General features: G+C 42.7%; 1 protein-coding gene across 30 annotated transcripts in view; it reads left to right on the top strand.

Moving 5' to 3' along the window:
* SVIL (supervillin) overlaps positions 1–18,868 on the top strand; it is a 134,132-nt gene that overhangs the window by 29,723 nt on the left and 85,541 nt on the right. For 22 of the 30 annotated variants that reach the window (XM_046932044.1, XM_046932058.1, XM_025148355.3 and 19 more), the window contains exon 1: positions 812–895. The exons of 5 other annotated variants lie outside the window; for them this stretch is intronic. Coding sequence is in view for 20 of the 25 variants with exons in the window: in XM_025148355.3 (XP_025004123.2) it covers positions 823–895 (73 nt within the window). In the remaining 5 variants the exon portion in view is untranslated. Of the gene's footprint in view, positions 1–811; positions 4,042–18,868 lie in introns of those variants that run through there. 3 more of the 30 variants (XM_046932055.1, XM_046932043.1, XM_046932042.1) reach the window with 2 other exon arrangements.

The raw sequence follows: 18,868 nt of genomic DNA, 5'->3' as shown, positions 1-18,868 counted from the left end.
ACTGTATGATCAAAGTTAACGGAGATGTCTCTTAATCAGATAGAATCACACGTTGTGATATGGTTTGGTTTTTTAAGACTATTATCTCACCGGGGTGTTGGTTCACAAATAGATTGTAACAGCTTTCCAAATTCTTTGGGCAGAGCCTAGCTCATACCAGCTATTATATTTAAGAAACCCTGCAGATTAAAAAAAACCAAAAACAACAGAAAACAAAAAAACAAACATAAAAAAAACCTTTCCTTACTGCAGAGTTTAACCTACAGAGTTTGGGTGTGCTTCTTCAGTAAGACAGCTATCCTCCTATTTAAAAATAAAATGGATGAGTATATCTCCCTGACAAACCAAAGATCCCCAGTCTGGGGGTGTATGTAATTTGCATTGAAGAGAAGCTGGGCTGGAGGGCTTAGGCTGTGGCATAAAACATATGTCCTTACTTCCACAGCCAGCCAGCGCCACGGAACTGGGTCTGGGGGATGCCTCCCTGCTGCCCACCTCTCCCAGTTCAGAGCACAGGCAATTGTTTGGCCCCGTGACAATCACGCCAACTGCGGCATGTGTCTGATAGTGAAACAATGAATGGCTTGTTCTCTCAGAAGAGCAGAAAGTGGGTTGGGTTGAAAAAAGATAAATAAGAATTTCTCTGTGGGTCATCTTAGGCTCTCACAGTAATTTGAATGTGCTGAATGAGTGGCTTCTGAACTGAGCCAATGGGGGTGGTCAGGCACAGGCATCACTTTTATCCCACATGGGGGAGGAGGGGTGAATGAGCTGGAAGATATAAGCTGAAACAAAGCCATGCAGTCCTTCTGAGTCATTCGCATGCACTGGATGGGTAAGGCTTCCTGCTTCCTGGGACACAGAAGTGGGGTCATGATTCTAACAATGGATGCTGGTAAGTCGCTTGTAATTAAATTTGTCTTTGATTTTTCTGGGAAGTTTTGCCTTTCCCTCCTGTCTCCGGCTGCAGAAAAGATAGCTGTAAATTAGGAAGCTGAATGTTAAATAAAGACATGCCTACTTTAAGCTGTGTGCACTCTACTGTGTGGTTTTTCTGGACTGTTATTCACAGAAGCACATAAACTCTCTTGCAGTGCAAGACCATGGTACCAAAGTTGTGTTTATTCATTCGTACGTCTGTCTTCATTGAGACAAAGCCTATGGCCTGAGAAGTAGTATCATTTTGGTATGATACAAGTCAGATTTTACACTTTCAGTAAAGAGCTAGAGACAAACTAATGTGTTGGCTGTAGCTTGCTCTACTTTGTGCTTACAGAAATCTCATGCTGGGGAGGAAGGGGAAGAAAGTGCTGCATTCCCACGACAATCAGTTCTGTTTTTTGTGTTTATAGCTAAGGAAGTATGTGTGAAAAGAGCACATGCAGCATTTTTAATTTTTTTTTTTTTAATTTACCGTGGAAGTGAAATCTTTAACATAATACCCTGTGTGACAGGGAGGATGAATGCCAGCAGTAAGATGTAGGGTGGTATGCCTAAAAGAAACAAGGAATCCCAGCTGTGCTCCTCGAGGAGGGGGCTGTGTTTCCATATCATAGCCCGCATCCTTCAAATTCCTCAGCAAAAAAAGTTCTAAGATGTTAAATGGTCATGGGTAGGGCATAAAGCGCCAGCACTTGTGCTCTGGCAGCATGCTGACGACTGCTCTTTCTCGTACCAGTTGCAAGCATGCTTGCTGCATTCTAAGAGCTCTGTTGAACTTTTGTCAGCAATTGGTTCAGCTACTTTTCCACCAGTGTGCAGAAGCAGCACAATGTGACAAGTCCTACAAGCAGCAATCAAAGTGATGAACTTATTCAGGCACATCTTGCAGGTCTGTTTAATCTACTTGTCACATGCTCAGTTTACTCCATGCTAATGAAAAGCTCTCTGTCCCCTGTACGTCTGGATTAATTTGTTTGGGCACTTGCTAGGGCCTAAAGGGAAACTCTGTGCCCTCTTCCAACTCTGACTTTTCTGAGACTTGCAGAAAGTGACACAGCTGGGCTCTCCGTGCACTGTTTGAAGGAAATGACAAACCTCTTCATTTAACCCACCCACACTTAATTGATGTTACTTTGTCATCCACTGTCACTGCAGACACAGTTGAAGGCAGTGACTCCTGTGTTTGATGTATGTTGCATACTTTGCAAAGCCCAGGCCCTTTAATTGAGATGATGAGATGATAAAATGAACAGAAGCTCAGAGAGGAGTGAGGTAGCATACAGCTGACAAAGGGGTGCAGAATTTTCCACGGTGGGCTTATTTTTTATGTTTTATTTTGTCACTTTGATTAGCTTGTAGGGGAGCCAAATTTCGGGCCCTTCCTAACGCAGTTTGAGCACTGGGAGTTAGTAATGCTCTTCCCTCTGCTTTGTGCAAGGAGAACCAATGTCTGTGCTAGATGTTGCACCTGGTATTACAGGAGGCAATGTGCAGGCTGACAGTGCTCCCAGCAGAGAACAGATTCAGACTTTGTGCACAGGGCACATCATCCCTGTCGGAGTCCTGGAGTTCCTTCACTGTATTGGAGTAATTTAACTCTTTGTTTTGGAAAGACTGGGGAGACGTTAATAATACACAGTTAAAAATATATCTGTTGTTTATGTACTTGTGTGCTGCTGCTTTGCACCGTGAAGTGAACCAGAAAGATACCGCTGCTCATCTGCGCTCCCCGGATCCAAAGGGGATCTCCTTTCAGCACAGTGCCACTGCACTGAGCGCTCAGGGTCGCAGGGCTCTGGCAGCCCTCGGGGTGCTTTTCATGGTTCTGTTGACTTACATTGTTAGCAAGAACTCATTTTGGAAGCTCCCAGGTACTGAAGAGTTCTGAAATTGTAGTCCTGAGCTTCTTGGTGGGAAAATGGTTCAAAATGCTAGAAAGGAAACACTGTAATATAAGGGTTTAGCAGTGAGTCCTAGTGCTTCACAGTTGTGTTTAAGCTACGATAAAAATATGCAAGCAATTCAGTACCTTAATCTGGGCCATGGATAGCACGCCATGAAGTTTTATCTGCTTATTTTTACCCACCTTTTAAGGCTGAGCCAACTGCTCTTGGGACTGTTTGCTTATTTCAGATTGTATGTTTGCATTACACATCGGGGCTGATTTAAAAAAAATTACTGGCATCAAATGCTTCAGATGTTTTTAACATAGCAAATCCTTTTCTCCCGAAGAGAACTGTAAAAATACATGCTTGTTTGTTTCTGTCCTTATGAAACACATTTTATTCTGTCGCATTTGTCCCTGCAGCATTTAATTTCTTGTAGGAGAGGGACTTTAAAAGTTGGGGATGGGGGGAATAAAAAGGAAAGCTGCAAGACAGAGCTGACAGTATAATTGGATTTGAAGCAGCTACAGGCTGGGACTGTTGGAACAGCTGATTTGATCCTTCTGAGTTTCAAGAGCTATTTATGGTAGATTAGCTGTATCAAAGCTCTACTGTTCCAACCATAAAAGGCCGGTCCTATGCGAAGTTGCCACACTGCATTTGGCTTAGTCCTCCGAGGTTAGAGAGCCTATAGCTTTTTATGTGGATAAATCCAGTGATGGATGGAAGTACTAAAGGCAGACCGAGGAGTAACATTGTCGAGGACTTCAGATGGCAGCGAACTCTTAAAAGGAGATTTTCACTAATAAATTTGCGGTTCTGATGTTTGGAATCAGTGCTTGGGATATAGCTCCTGCGTGTGCACTGCATCGGGTGAACGCATGCTTTTAGGAAAGCGTTGTTCTAAATTTATCTGACTTATCTGAATCATCTTGACTGCACATGTACTCGCCAGCCTTGCATGTTGATATCTGGTAACTTTGTGAAGTCACTTTTCCGTTTTATTAGCGGTGAGCATTTAGTCCTTTGGAAAGGAACCTTAGCTGAAGTGAGAAACTTCTCTAAAACAAGAATCATGAAATTCTTGGCTCACGAGCGCTGCAGGAGTTATCAGTAAGTATTTTGAGCAGGCTGACCCCTTCTGCTGCGTCTGTACCTTCTTTCTTTCCTCCTTTGCGTAAGGGCAGCAAGTGGATTTTTGCAGGATTCTGAAGTAAGTCGTATGTCCTTTGCAGAGTGTGCGTGTGGCCGCCTGGGCCGCTTGTCTGAGGCTTCGTCAGGTTGAAATGCAAGTGGGTTTATTCCAGCCTGTGCATGCCACTCATTCAGCCCTCCTTAAGGCATTTTGTGTTCTTATTCTTGTGGTTTTGCTTGGAGGATGAGTTCATTCTGCTATGAATGGAAGGTCCCATTGCTGGTTGGTTCGTGTGTGAGGTGAATCTTTTTTAGTTACGATGCATTAACCTTGGGCACAGCTACAAGCAGCTGTGAGAACTCTCATAAAAACAAAATTTTTCAGTAGCTATTTTGTCCTGTCTGAGAGATTCTGTATCCATAACGGATACCGTTGTGTTGGGTAACTGTTGTGTGTTGACACCTGGAGAATTCTGAAGAAAGCTTCCTCCAACTTTCCATTCCCTTATTGTTAAATGTTACTGGGACACAACAGGTGAAAGTTCCTGGTGCTGCCTTTCCATCCACTCGTGCTGCAGATCAGCTGCTAACGGGGAGCACAGTGAGGGCTGGGGGGAAGAGGAGGTTCCTCACTTCAAGGGTGTTTCGGGTGTTGTATTTTAGTCTCCAGAAATGCATCATTCTTTACCAAGGAAATCAGTTTTAAAAATAGCTCTACTCATTGCCTCTGTTTCCCTCTCAGGATCGAGCAATTTAGGTCTTTTTCCGTGTTCTGTGGACTGTAAAGCTGCATTTATCTGTCAGATGGCTCTAAAATTTTTGTTCTGAACCGTATAAGAATGTTTTAGCCCAGAGAATACCAGAAGACAAAACGTGTGTAAATGTTTGAGAAGTATTTTTAGCAGTTTAGTGCAGGGATTATTTATATATATATATATAAAAAATAGATGTATATTTTTAACTTTTCTTACACGAGCCTTGGCAGATACCCACTGAAATACTCACCTCTATTTGTAGCTTTTATAGGAGATCAGATCCTTCTGCCTGCAGAGGCAATGGGGAAAAAAGAATATTCTAATTATGTGTTAGTTTTTCTCTGGCATTAACAGATGTATAATTTACCTTTTACTTTGCTTCCAGTTAAATTAGTATTTTTAAGAATTACCCTTTTTTAGAGATGACTTTTTTTTAATTATTATTATTTTGCTGCTTGCATTTTAAAAAGCAAGTTGAGGTAAATTCATCATTTTAGCATGCCAAAGTTTTGCTCCTGTAAATGTGCTCGAAGGTGTCAGTGCCTCATAAGCCTTAAAACAGTCCACAAGGATGGCAGACATGAAAGTTGGCTACCCCTGGGTCTGCACAAGAGCACAAGTCTCTAACTTGGGTTCCAGCCTGAAGAGCACCAAGGGTGTAGTGCAGGATCTGATGAGAAGTAATAACGTCAGCTCCTCTTTGTGCAGCAGATGTTTAAACTGTTGGAACAGGTAAACATTTCTTCCTTGGTGTCTATCTCAGAGGAGATTAGTTAGTCAATTTAAGCATTAATTCTACCTCTTCCAATGCTGTTTTATCTTGGTTGTATTACTAAATGACATTCTTGGCAGAAGCCTTCAATGTGAAGGAGATTTTCAGATCTCTAAGGGCTTATTCTGAAGGACTACAGCTTTGTATTTGACATTTCTCTGCCAAATTCCTTGTATTTGATAGTGTCAAAGGGATGAAGGTAGTGGGGGACAGGCAAGGAGCTGTAATCCAGCAATTCCATCTTTGCTTTTTGTACAGAGAAGGGAGATTACAGAATAAACATAATCTGTACGTAGAGCCCAGAGAGGGGGAGGAAAAGTGAAACTGTGGTTTACGCATTTCTTCTTCACAGTGAGTCCAAGCAGAGCTGGAGGTGGTGGAGCTGAGCCATCTGTAACAAAGACATTTCCAGAGGCTGGAGGAGCCTACTGCTGGTTCCCTGTGTGGCCGTGTGTGTTACCATGCGTACATCATAACACCCTTTGTCTTGTTTTTTTGCAGTTATGCTGATGAAGTGGTTTGAAAGCTTTTTATAGTCTTTAGTACATTTGTTTAAGCAAACCACTTTCTGTAGTGTGTGGAATTCGGTATGTTTGTACAAAGTGTGTGCAACACTGTCATTTTCCTTGCTTACAATGGATTGACAAGACATGCTGTTATGTGTGAAGCCTTTCATATCATGGACGTAAGTGAAAATTGCACGAGCTCATTTAGTTTAAATTGCCATTGCTAGAGTGCGTTTTTGCTCTCCAGTTTGTTGGCTCTTGTGCATGGCAATTTCATTACAACTTCAAAAAAGCCAAAGCTGTGGAACAGTTTGCAGGATCAGGGTGGCCTGAGATTGCTCACTTTCCAGAGGCACTGCTGTTTCTTGCAGAAGACGTAGGCTTCTGTTTCTCTACACAGAAACCTCCATTTGGCACTGTGGAGAGGAGTGCTATGCTGTCAAGGGAAACAGTAGGCAAAACTTTCCCCCCTTATGAATTTACTGTTTTTAATACTTTCCCCGCTAGCTGGTCTAGAGTTAACTGACACATTGGAAGGTTTCTGGTTTTTAAAGAGCAAACTATGTCCCGGTTGGAATCTGCCTTAAGCAGATAAGAATATATTGGGTAACTGATAGTAAAAAATGCTTGTGATGTCACTTACCACAAAACCAGTTCGGGCTACATCTGCAAACGCAAGTGATGCAGTGAAGAGCCAGGCAGACCAGTGATGCTGGTGCCAGCCAAAGGAGAGGAGGAGCCGAGTCTTCATTGAGCTACTTGCTGTCCTCTGCATTTCAAGTGAGGTGTCCGGCCAGAGATCTCACAGCGATATTAGGATAAATGGGATTTTGGAGCTGTGGAGAGCTTGGTTAGTTCGGTTCTTTGAAGCAGCAGTGAAGAATTGGTTGTTTTGAAGTATCTCAGAGCTCAGCAGAGCTCTCAGAGCTTTGACTATAAACTCATGCGTAGCATCCTGAGTGCCAGATAAAGAGAGAAAAGCATTCCACTGAGAATTCTGGTAACTTAATAGTTGTGAAGTTTAGAAAGCTCACATATATGTAAATGGTTGGCATTTCATTAGACAAAGTCACAGTGCTTTATGTGTAAAGGTCCCATTTAGGTGGGCAAAGGAGAAAGGATCCATCCTGGCACTCAGAGTCATAAAGGCTTAGTTTTTCCAGTGTTAATCATGTTCTGGGATATTAGGATTATGTATATATGCTGGATATAATGATGCATAATGGTTGAGTCAAAGGTGAAAACATAGCATCAGGTTGCCCAGCACACTTCAGTCCAACATTCCATTCTCTGAGCAAGTCATGTGTCAGACGTTAACTAGGAGGGTTTGTAGTGATTGCTAATTGCAGAAAAACATAAAATAATCAATAAGACTTTCTGTGCTAATCTCAGCTGCCCTGCTTGAAGCAAGGGAGCTCGAGAGTTGCCTTGCAGTTCACATGCTTGTAGAGTCATGTTTAGGGCTATCTCTTGAAGTGGAGGTTCACATTTCTAGCTCATAAGTTTCAAATTCAGGTCTCCCTATTTACTGTGGAGATGCCTAGACAGTTTGAACACCATTTGGTGAAGCCAGCAACATTCTTTCCTACTGTCAGCTGGGTTAATAAAAGCAACCATGGTTGCTGCCCACATATGTTAGGTATATTCAAGCACACCTACTGGGTCATGTTCCTGCCAATGTTTAAGGCTAGGCATAAAAGGTGTTTTTTTTTCTGACTGCTTTAAGCAGCTGATGGTTTGAATTTGCAAATGAGAATGGTGGAAATGGAAACCTTGCTTTAAAATACTGTTTTAGGAATCCATCCAGGTCGTTGCCACTCCCCAAATTGCTCCTGAACTGTTCTCTCCATCTGCCACAGTTCACCATCTGGCTGCACAGAACTGTGTGAGTGTTGTGCTGTTGTTCTAATATTCTTATTCTTACTCTATATCCTTAATATTCTTATGCCGAAAAGAGCTTTTCTCTCGTTCTAACTTTGATTCTTGGGCTAAGCCTTTGCTGTTCCTTCTAGCTCTGTGTTCATGTCGCCCAGCTGTCTCCTTGCTTCTGCTTCGTCCCTCTGAAAAAGCATCATAGGGACTGAGGTCTGAGCAGCCTTCCGCTTAAAATCAGTCACCTCTGCACCTTTCACGTGAGGTTTAAATGAACTTTTGTCTGAATTGCAGAGGCTTACACGCTACCTATGCTTATTTCTTTGGACTTAATTAAATGAGGTGTAAGTAAAGCGAGGGCATAATTTTGAAGTGCAGATCCCAAAGACAAATAAAGTTGATATCTTGGGAGCTTCAAAACTTTATTGAAGCCAGCACAGAAGTTGCTAGTTTGCACTGAAATACTAAATGAATGTGTATTTCTGAGTTAAACATGGGCCCAGTAGTTGCATAGACTTCAATGTCTGACTTGCAATTGTCTGTGATATGAAACTGTATGCAGACAGTGATACGTCATGACAGCATGGATCTGTGAAAGTAATTGCCAGGAAAGAAAGTGACTCTGTGCACATTCCCCTAAGCAGACAGTAAAGATAGAGCAAACATTGCTAGGCTTGGTTGCTGTGGCTTGTCTTCCAGGCTCAGCAAGCAGCCTGTCACAGTGGGCCGCTTGGTCCCTGGGCAAAACTTAAGGGAGATGGAGAGAGAGCAGTGAGAGCAGAGTTTGGGTGCGACTGAGGGTAGGGAACCAGGCTTTGGGACTGAAACCTAGACATGGTTTCAAGGAGAACTAAGGGAACTACTTGAAGAGGAGCTCTCACATGCTTTTGTTTTTACTGTCTTGATTGGATAAATGGGCTGGTTTAAACAGGATCTTTGGGTCACCTCTCTGCTGGAAACAGACAGGGTTGATACGCTGGGATAATAGTCTAAGATTTAATCTGAGTATTACATCATGAGATTACACCCTAGGAGGTGTAAGTGGCTGTTGCTTGACATGACTTCACTTGTGTCACGTAGCTGACAGTGTTCAGCACCTTGGGATGCTTTACTCCATCTTTGATTCAGTGGCTGTTGAAGTGCAACCTGAAGAAAGTAACAGGTAGCTCAAGTTTAATTGGCTCCAGGTTGATTAACACTGCTGAATTGCTTCTCTCTTGCAGCATGCAATGACTGGTTCAATTACAAAGTCGTTTTCTGGTGTTTGTGTTGCTTCTGCAAGCCTAGATTTTTATTATTATTATTTTCTTTGGTGTGTTCGTTTGTTTGTTTGTTTTTTGCTGAACAAAAAGTTCCCATTGGCAGAGAAGCAAAACTTCAGAATGGCCCTTGCACATTATGCGACTGGTAGGCTGAAACTTGAACATGACAGGCAGTGCTTCTGCCTGCACAGTGATGCTCTGCTGCACCATGCTGTGCAGGCACGTGGCTCTTCTGACACAGAGACACTCTTCTGTAAGTTCCCTGGGGTTATAAGTACAATACAGTAAGGCACAATGCAGTCGGCTGTATTGTTCCTATGGCCACCAGGCTGTACTGTCTGGGGGGTCCAGCAAGGCAGACAAGCTGTAAGCATTAGGACGTATTTACGTAACGCAGGACCCTAACCCTGGCCAATGTAGTTCTATGTCTTATGAGAGAATTGGATGCCAAAACAACCCTGGGCAGCCAGCTTTACCCTGCCTATCTTGTTTTTCCATGTAGCTGAAGTTCCTTCCTACAGCCAGCTGCCAAGTGGTGTAGCTTTTCAGCTTTAAGGGCTGACAGCAACCCAAACGAGGTTTTGTTGTGGGCTAAGGATTTAGCTTGCAAGTCTATAAAAATAAATAAACAAGGGAAGAGCAGAGCAAACTTGTTTTTTTTTCCTTCCTTCTAGATTTCTTAAAAAAGCAAAAAATCTACCTCAAGGATTCTTGAAATATTTTATCGTAACTGTTTTTTCGTTGTTATTGTTTAAAAACAATAATAACAACATTTTGCTTCTCAAGGAGATCTCTTAGAAGCGAAAGGTTCCCCTTCCCCCTCCACCACAAAGGATCTATCACTGTTCCCTGTTGGAGCAAACAAGCTGCTGGTGGCTGACAATAGGGCTTTGTGTTCTGAAGACATAGCTTAAATTATTCCCTCCCCAAAGAAGTCACAGAATAAAACAAAATTGGCCAGATAGCCTGGTTTCTCTGCAGAAGCAACCAGAAATAGTGTAGCTGAATCACAGTGGTGCTGTGCCTGCTGTACTCTGGCCAGTGCAGGGACTGCCTGTAGTCTTGGAGCTTTTCACCAGGTTTTGGGAAGAATTTACAGCTCTGTTCCAACTCCCAAAGCTGTGGCCTAGGAGCTAAAGGAAGCATCAAGTGAAAAATCTCAAGTGATGCTCTGTAAATCATTTTATTCATGGCACTTCTAAGTTTCTGGACTGGCCAATAGGCCATTGTATCAGTTGCAATTTTAGCCTTTCCCTTTTTAAAACAAGATCATGATTACATCCCTCAAGACTTTCTGACCTTTCTTCTCGACTGCCTTTGAGTTGCTGGTCTCTGATTTCCCCTTCCTTTCCTCCAAGGACGATACCCTTTTATTACTTAAGTTATTCTTTATCTGTGTTTCTGACCCTCTTTTCCCTTGCTAGCTTTCAGTGGCCTGCAGGTTCCATTTGGAGGTACTTTTAGATATTATATTTGCTGAATGGAACTATTGGAAATGACTCTTTGAAACAGAGATCTTTCCATTGCTTTTTAAATATGTGGAGCAGAAACACAAACAAAGCAGAAACTTTGAATGCTTGTTTATGACAAATCAAAACCTTTCACAGACTTGTTCTGTAGCAGTGACAGTGAGGAGAAAACCACATAATTGCATAAACTGTTCTAAGGTAAGGTTTGACAGTGCCTTCAGAAAGATCTCTTTAAATTCATTTTGCTAGGGAATGGCAAAAGTAGTTCTGAGACTCTTTAGCTGCTTCTTTGCTGACAAAGGAGAAGTGGAACCGAGGAATAGATGAGAGAAATGTCGAATACCACTTGGCTGTCTGGTTTTGCTTACCAGTTTGCATGAATATTATAAGAAAGCTTCTGAATAATTGAGTGAAAGTACACCTGACTTAATATATTTAACATAGCCTTAGATTCCACATGCCTTTCCAAATGGTGCTCTAAACATTTGCTGTATGGTTCAGATCCAGAAGAGCTTTTGATAAACCTGCTCTGTGAGCTTCCATTGATCTCTCCTTTCAGAACAAGGAGCTGCTTTGCATCTGGGGATGGTTGGGTCACACATCTGTGAAATGCAATAATGTCCAAATCAATGGTTTTACACTGCAGCACTGCCACAGTTCTGAGGGGGGGAAACAAAAAGAAGAGCAATTGTCAAGCAAATGATGTATTTCAGCACGTAAGAAGTGTTTACGTCTTTCGGTAATGGAATGATGTGTCACAAACTTTATTTAGCTGTTTGCAGTGCGCCACTTTCATCTGACGTGCCGCATTTACTGAAGCAAGCTGACCGCATGAAATAGCTGTCTCTCCCAACCTCATAAACCCCTCGTGGTCTGGGTTTGGGAGTCCATGGCTGCTCTTACACGGCAGCAGAGTTTGAAGGGCTGGCTGCTGCGTGCCTGGCTGCTCATTCCAGTGGCATGTGGGAGGAGAGGAACTGGAGGAGATAAAGGAGGAGCAGGGTTTAAAGGCCAGAACCAATGAGGCTTGTGAAGAAGCATCACGTCCGATGGGGGATTAAAAGGCATCCTTAGCAGGAGCACTCCAGCGTCTGCTTTGCCTGTTAATCTCTATGAAATGACCTCGATGGTTGGACCAACTGCAGGCCTGATGCACTTTCTGACAGCATGAAATTGGTTTGTAATAAATACACCAAGGAAGCAGCAGGAATAATGGAAACTATTTGGGAACTGACATGCCATTGGGTTTTCATAAATCCCTGGAAGTGTAATGCTGGCAAATGAATATTCATAAAGCAGGTTATTAAAATTTTAAGAGAACCTTGAGGGGGTGATGATGTCAGACTCCAGAGTTAATTATAGAGATGGTAAAATTCTTGGCTAACTAGGCTGAACACGAGCTCGCAGCAGTTTTTACACAGTATGGCAATCAGAGGGAGCCACAGCCTTGGATGTAGGTTCCAAATCTCTTAATATATTCCCTGAACTAAAGGTCTACTGCTTTAGAGAAGAAGTATTTACATCTAGCTACTGTGTAAATAAATCATCTTCAAGTAGTTCAGCAGCTGATTGTGTCTTTTGTTACTGAGTTGGTCCTGATTTCTGGCTTGCTTGCTATGAAGTACCCTGCTGGGCTGGGAAGCATGGAGTGGCTCTCTCAGAAATTGCCCGTTGTTAGAAGCAGTGTTTCATCTGGAGCATGCACTAGACTTATTACGGGGGATACTAATACCGCAATAACTCACTTGTAAGGATTGTTGCTTTAAGAGACTCTATGCCTCTTGAAAGAGCTATGAAAAATACCTCATTTCTGTTCTGTACGTTATCAGTAGTTTGTTTTGCTTTCAGAATTGCTGGGGGATGGAGAGAGCTACAGAGATCATAGTTCTAGTCTGGCTTGGCTGAAACAGTTTGAAAAATCTCTAGCTGATGCTGATGGTCTGTGTGCCCTTATATTTCCTACTGCCTTTCTCCATCGTATTGGTTGAAACTTTAGAAACGCTGAAGTAAATCCTATGCGATCCTACAGTGGTATGATGGGCAATGGCATTGAGCTACTTAGAATCAGGGTAGTCAGGTCTTGAGTTTTCAGATCTTCCTGAAATTAATGCTACTGTTCTGCTTAAAGTGAAATACAAATTTCCTTTCTTAAATAGAGGGAATGCTAAGAAAGAACATGCTATTGTGCTTCTTGAATCGAGATCTGTGAAACAAGGACCTTTTATCAGCACAGCTGGTAGAAGGAAGAGGAACAGAAATAATACTTGAATTTTATTTATTTATTTATTTATTTGTAAGGTGTAAAGCTACAATCTAAACTGAACTAAACAAGTCATCTGTTTGGGTCAAGGCACTGGAACAGCTGACCATCTCCTGCCTTCTGCCAGAGCAAGGAACAGCAAACACTGTAAACATGGATGAAGCACTTTGTAAATGCCAGCAAAAGTCTGAGAACAACTGCAAATCACAAAACATGCTAAATAGGATTTGGAAGGTTTGGGAGGACTTAGGAAATAGTTCTGACTTGTTTTGAAGTTGAAGTCTTACTTAAGAGGAAACCCTTCAGCAGTGAGCAAGGCTAACAGAGTGCCATTATAGCCATAAAGTCGCAAGAAGCCTCAAGTTTTGAAATATCCTGTATGAGAAATCATGCTCATGAGAGCGCTTGCAAACTGGGGGAGTGCAAAAGGATATCACTGTGCCTAGTGAGACTTGCTTCAGTTTTGAGAGAAGGAACATCACTTCTTACCTCAGCCTTCCACAGCCCTTGCTGGAGGATGACTACGGTGGCAATGTCTGCCTTTTTACAACAGCCTTCAGAATCTTCTGCAAGGAGAAATTATTTACCATGTTTGTAATTTTGCAGTTTCCATGACTAAATAAGCATGAATCCTTCCATACTTATTCTTCAGCTCTGGTCCCTTGCTGAAAAGTGAGTAACAGCAATGGTCTTTCTCCCACCCCACCTCCTCCTGCTTTACTTTCCAAGACACTGCATGGCCTCTCTTTGTGAGATCATAAAAAACAAAAGTACACATTTGCAAGATGTATTTCATGATGGGAAACAAACTTCAAGGCTCTTCTGGATGAGCCTTGAAAAATGTAACTCGCAGGCAGGCAAAACGCTGCTGATTGCGTCTGTGCAGGAGGCAGGAAGGCTGCTGTCAGGGAGGAGGAACTGAACAGGTGCCAAACCATCAGCACAAGGCTGTCCCCTGGGAAGAAAAGCTGTTTGTTTTAAGTCCAGGCTTTTCCTTAGCAAATTAAGTTTTTAAGTATGTATTTCCTCTTCATTCTACCACAGGCTCATTGTTGTGTTGCTGTTGTAGTTGGTTTTCTTGGCTGAAGTGTCCGGGCTTTCCAGATGGGGATCTGGCATTTTTAGGAAGATGTGAATCATGTCTGGCTCAAGAGATTCTTTTGGTTGCCCTCCTGAGGTGAACAGTACCCACAGGCACAGGGCCTGGTGTAATAGATCAAGTGTCTGCCAAGGGATGCATGCAAGCGGTTTCTTGGGACGTTGTGCCTGTCATGGCAAGCAGGTGTTTCTGTGAACTCTGTGGTCTAGAAAAGTGGGAAGCTGGAGACCGGCCTGGTGACGGTGACCCACCCAGCAGAAGTGGACAGCAGTGTCTGAGTGGATAATCTTTCCTCAGCTCAACAACGCTGAGCCAGTGCTCCAGGAGCAGCACAGGGGATAACCCAAGCTGAAGATGACAGAATGAGAGCTTTGACTTCGGGAACAAAAGTTCATTTTCTGTGAAAGTTGCAAGTGCATTTAAATAGATACCTCCTAGTTCTATGTTGCTTCAGTGCCTTTTAAACATATTTATTTGTTTATTTTTAAAAGATTCCTGTGTATGACCTTGGCAGTGTCTGAGAAGGAGGAGATGGAGGCTGAGGGGAGCCTGAATGAAAAATGATCGTGTTTTTTTCCAAAAAATAAAAATTGTTGAAGAGATGATAAGCCTCCTACCTGAGAGCATTCCTTGTTATGAGAGAAAGCAGGGTGAAGAAAGGACATTCAGATGGATTCTGATGTCAGGTGAGCATCAGAGGCAAACAGCTTTGAATTCTCAGGGTCTCCTATTGTCACTTGGGCTCCTTTGCTGCTCATGTCCCTGCAACCCATGGAAGACAGTGGTGTAAGGAAGATGGCTGGCCTTGAGTTCTAGTTCTGGCTGGCCCACTTTGATGAAAATAAACAGCAGGTGTGTAAAAATAGTATCTCTTCTCTGTCTGTGGGAAGAAAGGGGGATGTGATCCCAGGGAATCATCTTGCAGGAATTACAGTGGACTGGTGAGTGTAGTGCCAATGTGTGAGCTGATTCCTACATTTTGGTATATTGATGGTACCCAATTTGAAGCTAGGATCAAGGAGGTAATGGACTTAAGTAGCAGTAGGAAAGGGAGGTTCAGGTCAGATGATAGGAAAAAGTTCTCAGAAAGTGGTGATGCATTGGCACAGGCTGAGCTGGGAGGTGGAGTCACCATCCCTGGAGGTGTTTGGGAACCGTGGAGATGTGGCACTGAGGGACATGGTTAGTGGGCATGGTGGTGGGTTCTGTTTGGATGATCTTAGTGGTCTTTTCCAACCTTAATGATTTTGTTCTCAGTCATTTGGCAGCATTTCAGTTAGCTGCCCAACTCTCACATTTACAACCAATGCTGCTTGTGTGGCTGCAGATACTTACTGGATTAAATGTCTCTTATTCATTCTCAGGAGCAAATATTGCTGCATTATGGAGGGTAGCACTGTGATACAGGAAACAAGCAACTTGAAGAGTATAGCTGTGTGAGCTTAAAGCTTGTTGGATTTTTAAGGAGTGTTGGCCTCTGCTGACAAGCAGAGACGGCAGTTCTCTTTCCTTTAATGATTAATGAGCAATTACAAGGGGTTTTTGTTTGATTGCTTTTTCAGACTATAAACTTTGCATTGTTTGTGTGCAGGGATGTTTAGAGCAGCATGTGGCTGCATTGACTGCGCAGAGCTGCCACTCACTTTGCCCAGTTGTTGTTAGCTCTCCGGACACCGCGTCTGAAGAAGCCCAGCCCTGCGAGCTCCGGCATTGTTTCCAAATAAAGGCATGTCTGAGTGGGAGCTGAGCCTCCAGCTGCCGGACCTTGGGGGAAAAAAAAGAGCCTTTCCCCATGGACTGAAAAGAGATGATTTATCTGCAGCAAAGCGTTCCTTCCTCAGCCCCTTTCCCTTTCTCAAATGAAATGAGAAAGTTGCTTTTGAATTTAAATCGTGCCAACTGGTTATACGCTGGTGCTCTGTGGCAAGGAGTATAAGAGCTTAACCATCAGCCCTGGAGTCACCTCAAAGTGACTACAGTCTGCAATCAGTATGTTTATTTTAAATATTTAGAGCAATTTGGACGGGATATATTTCTGTTGAAAGAAACCTTTTGAAAGTTATTTAATAAGTGAGCCTTTGCTTGTGTATATACCCCCATCTGTGTGATGAGTGGGGGATTTGCACAAGTAATGCAAGGCAGTAGTTTGGGTGACTTGTTTTTAACTAAGTCAGAAGGTTTAGAATTCAGGCTTAATGTAAGTTTGAAGTGGCACGATAGTGTTTCTGCTGTATGATCTAAGGACATAGCTCACACAGGAATAGGTAATTTATTAGACCAGCTGGTTAGGGGGGGGAAAAAATGAGACAAGCTTTCAGGCACACCAGCACTTCATCAGTCTGAAATAGAAGCAGCAGATTTCAAGGTTAAACAGAAGTTATGAAAAACTACTCCGTTCAATCAGATATGTGTTGAAGTGTCGGAGAGGAGCTTGCTGGTATGGTGTTCCTTCAGCAGAGGGGGAGGAGGAGAAGGTAATTGATTAAATAGGGAAAGAAGTAAGGAGCTGACAGGCTGGGGAGGTTATCAACCTGTTACCTGGTGAGCCCGTGGCTGTCCTAGGTGTCAAGTAGTTCTCTGACTTCACTTTGAAAGGTTTTGTTTTTATCGTTTTTCTTTGAGCCTTGAGATTTCAAGATCACATTCATTTGCACACAAATAGAATCAGCTTTATTTAAAGGAACTTAATCGGGCAAATGTAGCTTCAGGCATTCTTTGTCAGCTGGTTTCCATCCTTAGCCTACGGTGTTGGCTTACAAAGCTACCTGCAGTCAGTCCGTAGTTGCAAGTGAAAGTGAAATAGGAAAAAGAAAAAAACTACTGTTTCTCTCTTTTTTTTAAAGCCCATGTTATTTACTTCTGAAATCAGACAAAATCTACTCTAACAAAAACTGAGTTGATTGTTTTTAGGGTTTTTTTGTTTGTTTTTGTTTTTTTTTTTTTCCTTAGCAGGAACAAAATCCAGAGTTGGAACATTAAGAAGCAATCCCAAGGCTCTGCAGAGTGACGGATGCTTTACTTGTGCTGCTAGCAGAGTTGGCAATCGGCATTTTTAGGCTTTGAATTGGGCTGTTTTATCAAGGTGGTGGTTTTGGTACACATCTGATGAGGCACTGTCAACGTGTATTGGGCTGCACACTGCAGAGGAGAGCAGAGCAAAGCTCTCAGGGCTCTTTTTGAAGCTTTTCACTATTTTTTTTCTTAGGTGCTGTACCCAAAAGTGATTAATGTATAGTTAAAGCAGTGTCAGATTAAATATGTTACAGGAGAGGTCAGTACCTTCTGACTTGCTTGTCTGACTTTTTGGTTCCTTTTAATGGGCTGTCTGTACAAATGGCCTCTAAATTAACTCGTTATAACAGTCGATTTTTAAGTTACGATATCCGGCTTTCTCATGAGAACTGACTTTGCATATCAGTTACAGTATTCAAAATGGTGGAGGCCACTGGTGTGTCGAGGGGTCTGGAAGCAGCCTGCTCCCCTTCCTGTGCCCAGGGCTGTGTGCCAGGAGGGCTGGGCTGTGTGCTCAGCTGCCTGCAGCCTGCCAGTGCTGCCAGGGCTGCAGAGCCAACCGCAGCCCTCAACCCGAGCTCTGGCGAGGTGGAGGAGGTCAGAAAAGCTAATTTGGATAAATTGCGTGCCAGGAAAGGGGGCGTTGTTGTGCTAGCATTTGTCTTTATGTGTTACAAGGCAGCAGCCTCCAAGCTGCTGACCCAACAGTGAAAAACGGAGTCTTGTTGGGAACGGGTCAGCAACAAATAGGATATATTGAGGGAGCAACTGCATCATCTTCCATGGTCATTGATGTTGTTGGTACAGCTTATCTGTGTCCGAGCTTCCGTGAAGGCAGTTCTTCAGAAACTGTGAAAGATAAAAGTATGTTAAAATATGCCTTTCAGACGGCACTTTGGTTCCATATGTCTTCAGTCATGTGGGTGGAAATGGAGGCAGGGTTTTGTGCCCTGCTCTCAATTTTTTCAGTACTAGTGACTATCAGTGAAGTCCTTCCACCGCTGCTGCCTGCTTCTGTAACCTGTCTTATGGATCCCGGGGGATGTCCTGAAAACCTAAGGTGGACACAAAGTCACCCCACAACTGGTCTTGAGGCATCAGATAGACTGAGTGTGGCCTCTGTGCCACAAGTTCACAAGGAAGTTAATATTAAAAGTTTCAAATAATATATCATTTTAATATTTGACCAAAACAGATAGCAGCAATACGCATTCAGAAAGCTTTTGATGTGGAAGAAGTCACAGGAAAAACTATAATCTAACTGGAGCTTAACAGAATGCAATGGCTCAGTTTTAGTAAGACAAGGGCTTTGTAGATTGGCTGTGCATCTTATAAGTGGTTTTTATTTATGACAGAGGTAACCAGCGTGCTCTGTTAGGTCAGAATAACAGGAATTAAAAATAGGAGCGGTTTAGATATCAAATCCAGCCAGGAGTTGGACTCAATGATCCTCATGGGTCCCTCCCAACTCGGGATATTCTATATTTGTAGCACCAGTAGATGGTGATGGATATATCTACCTATTGTTCTTACATAATGGAACCCAAAAGGGGTTTTGAGCTCTCTTCCTCACTATCGTATTTTCCAAACCCTACCTCTTAGTCAGGATAACTGAAAGGCAGCCAAAGTCCTGCTGCAGGCTTTAAGCTTGAAAACATAAGTACCCTGTATGGAGTCTATACTAGTTTATTTCCTTCACAGTATAAGATATTAAGGCAAATAATAATAGTAATAATAACCTGTGAACAGGAGTAGTTCAGGTATGGAAAGAGAAACAAAATGTAAGTTTTATTTTTGGGAGGAGAGGTGTAATGTTGTTACATCATTTAACAATGCAAGTTACTGGGCGTTCCTTTTAAGGTACTTGCCACAAAGTAGTGAACCTGGAATGCCCTCAGT

The sequence above is a fragment of the Gallus gallus genome, chromosome 2 (assembly GCF_016699485.2).
Source record: "Gallus gallus isolate bGalGal1 chromosome 2, bGalGal1.mat.broiler.GRCg7b, whole genome shotgun sequence".
Taxonomy (NCBI): domain Eukaryota; kingdom Metazoa; phylum Chordata; class Aves; order Galliformes; family Phasianidae; genus Gallus; species Gallus gallus.
Note: the sequence above shows the minus strand (reverse complement) of the source record. Positions and strands in the feature narration are given on the sequence as shown.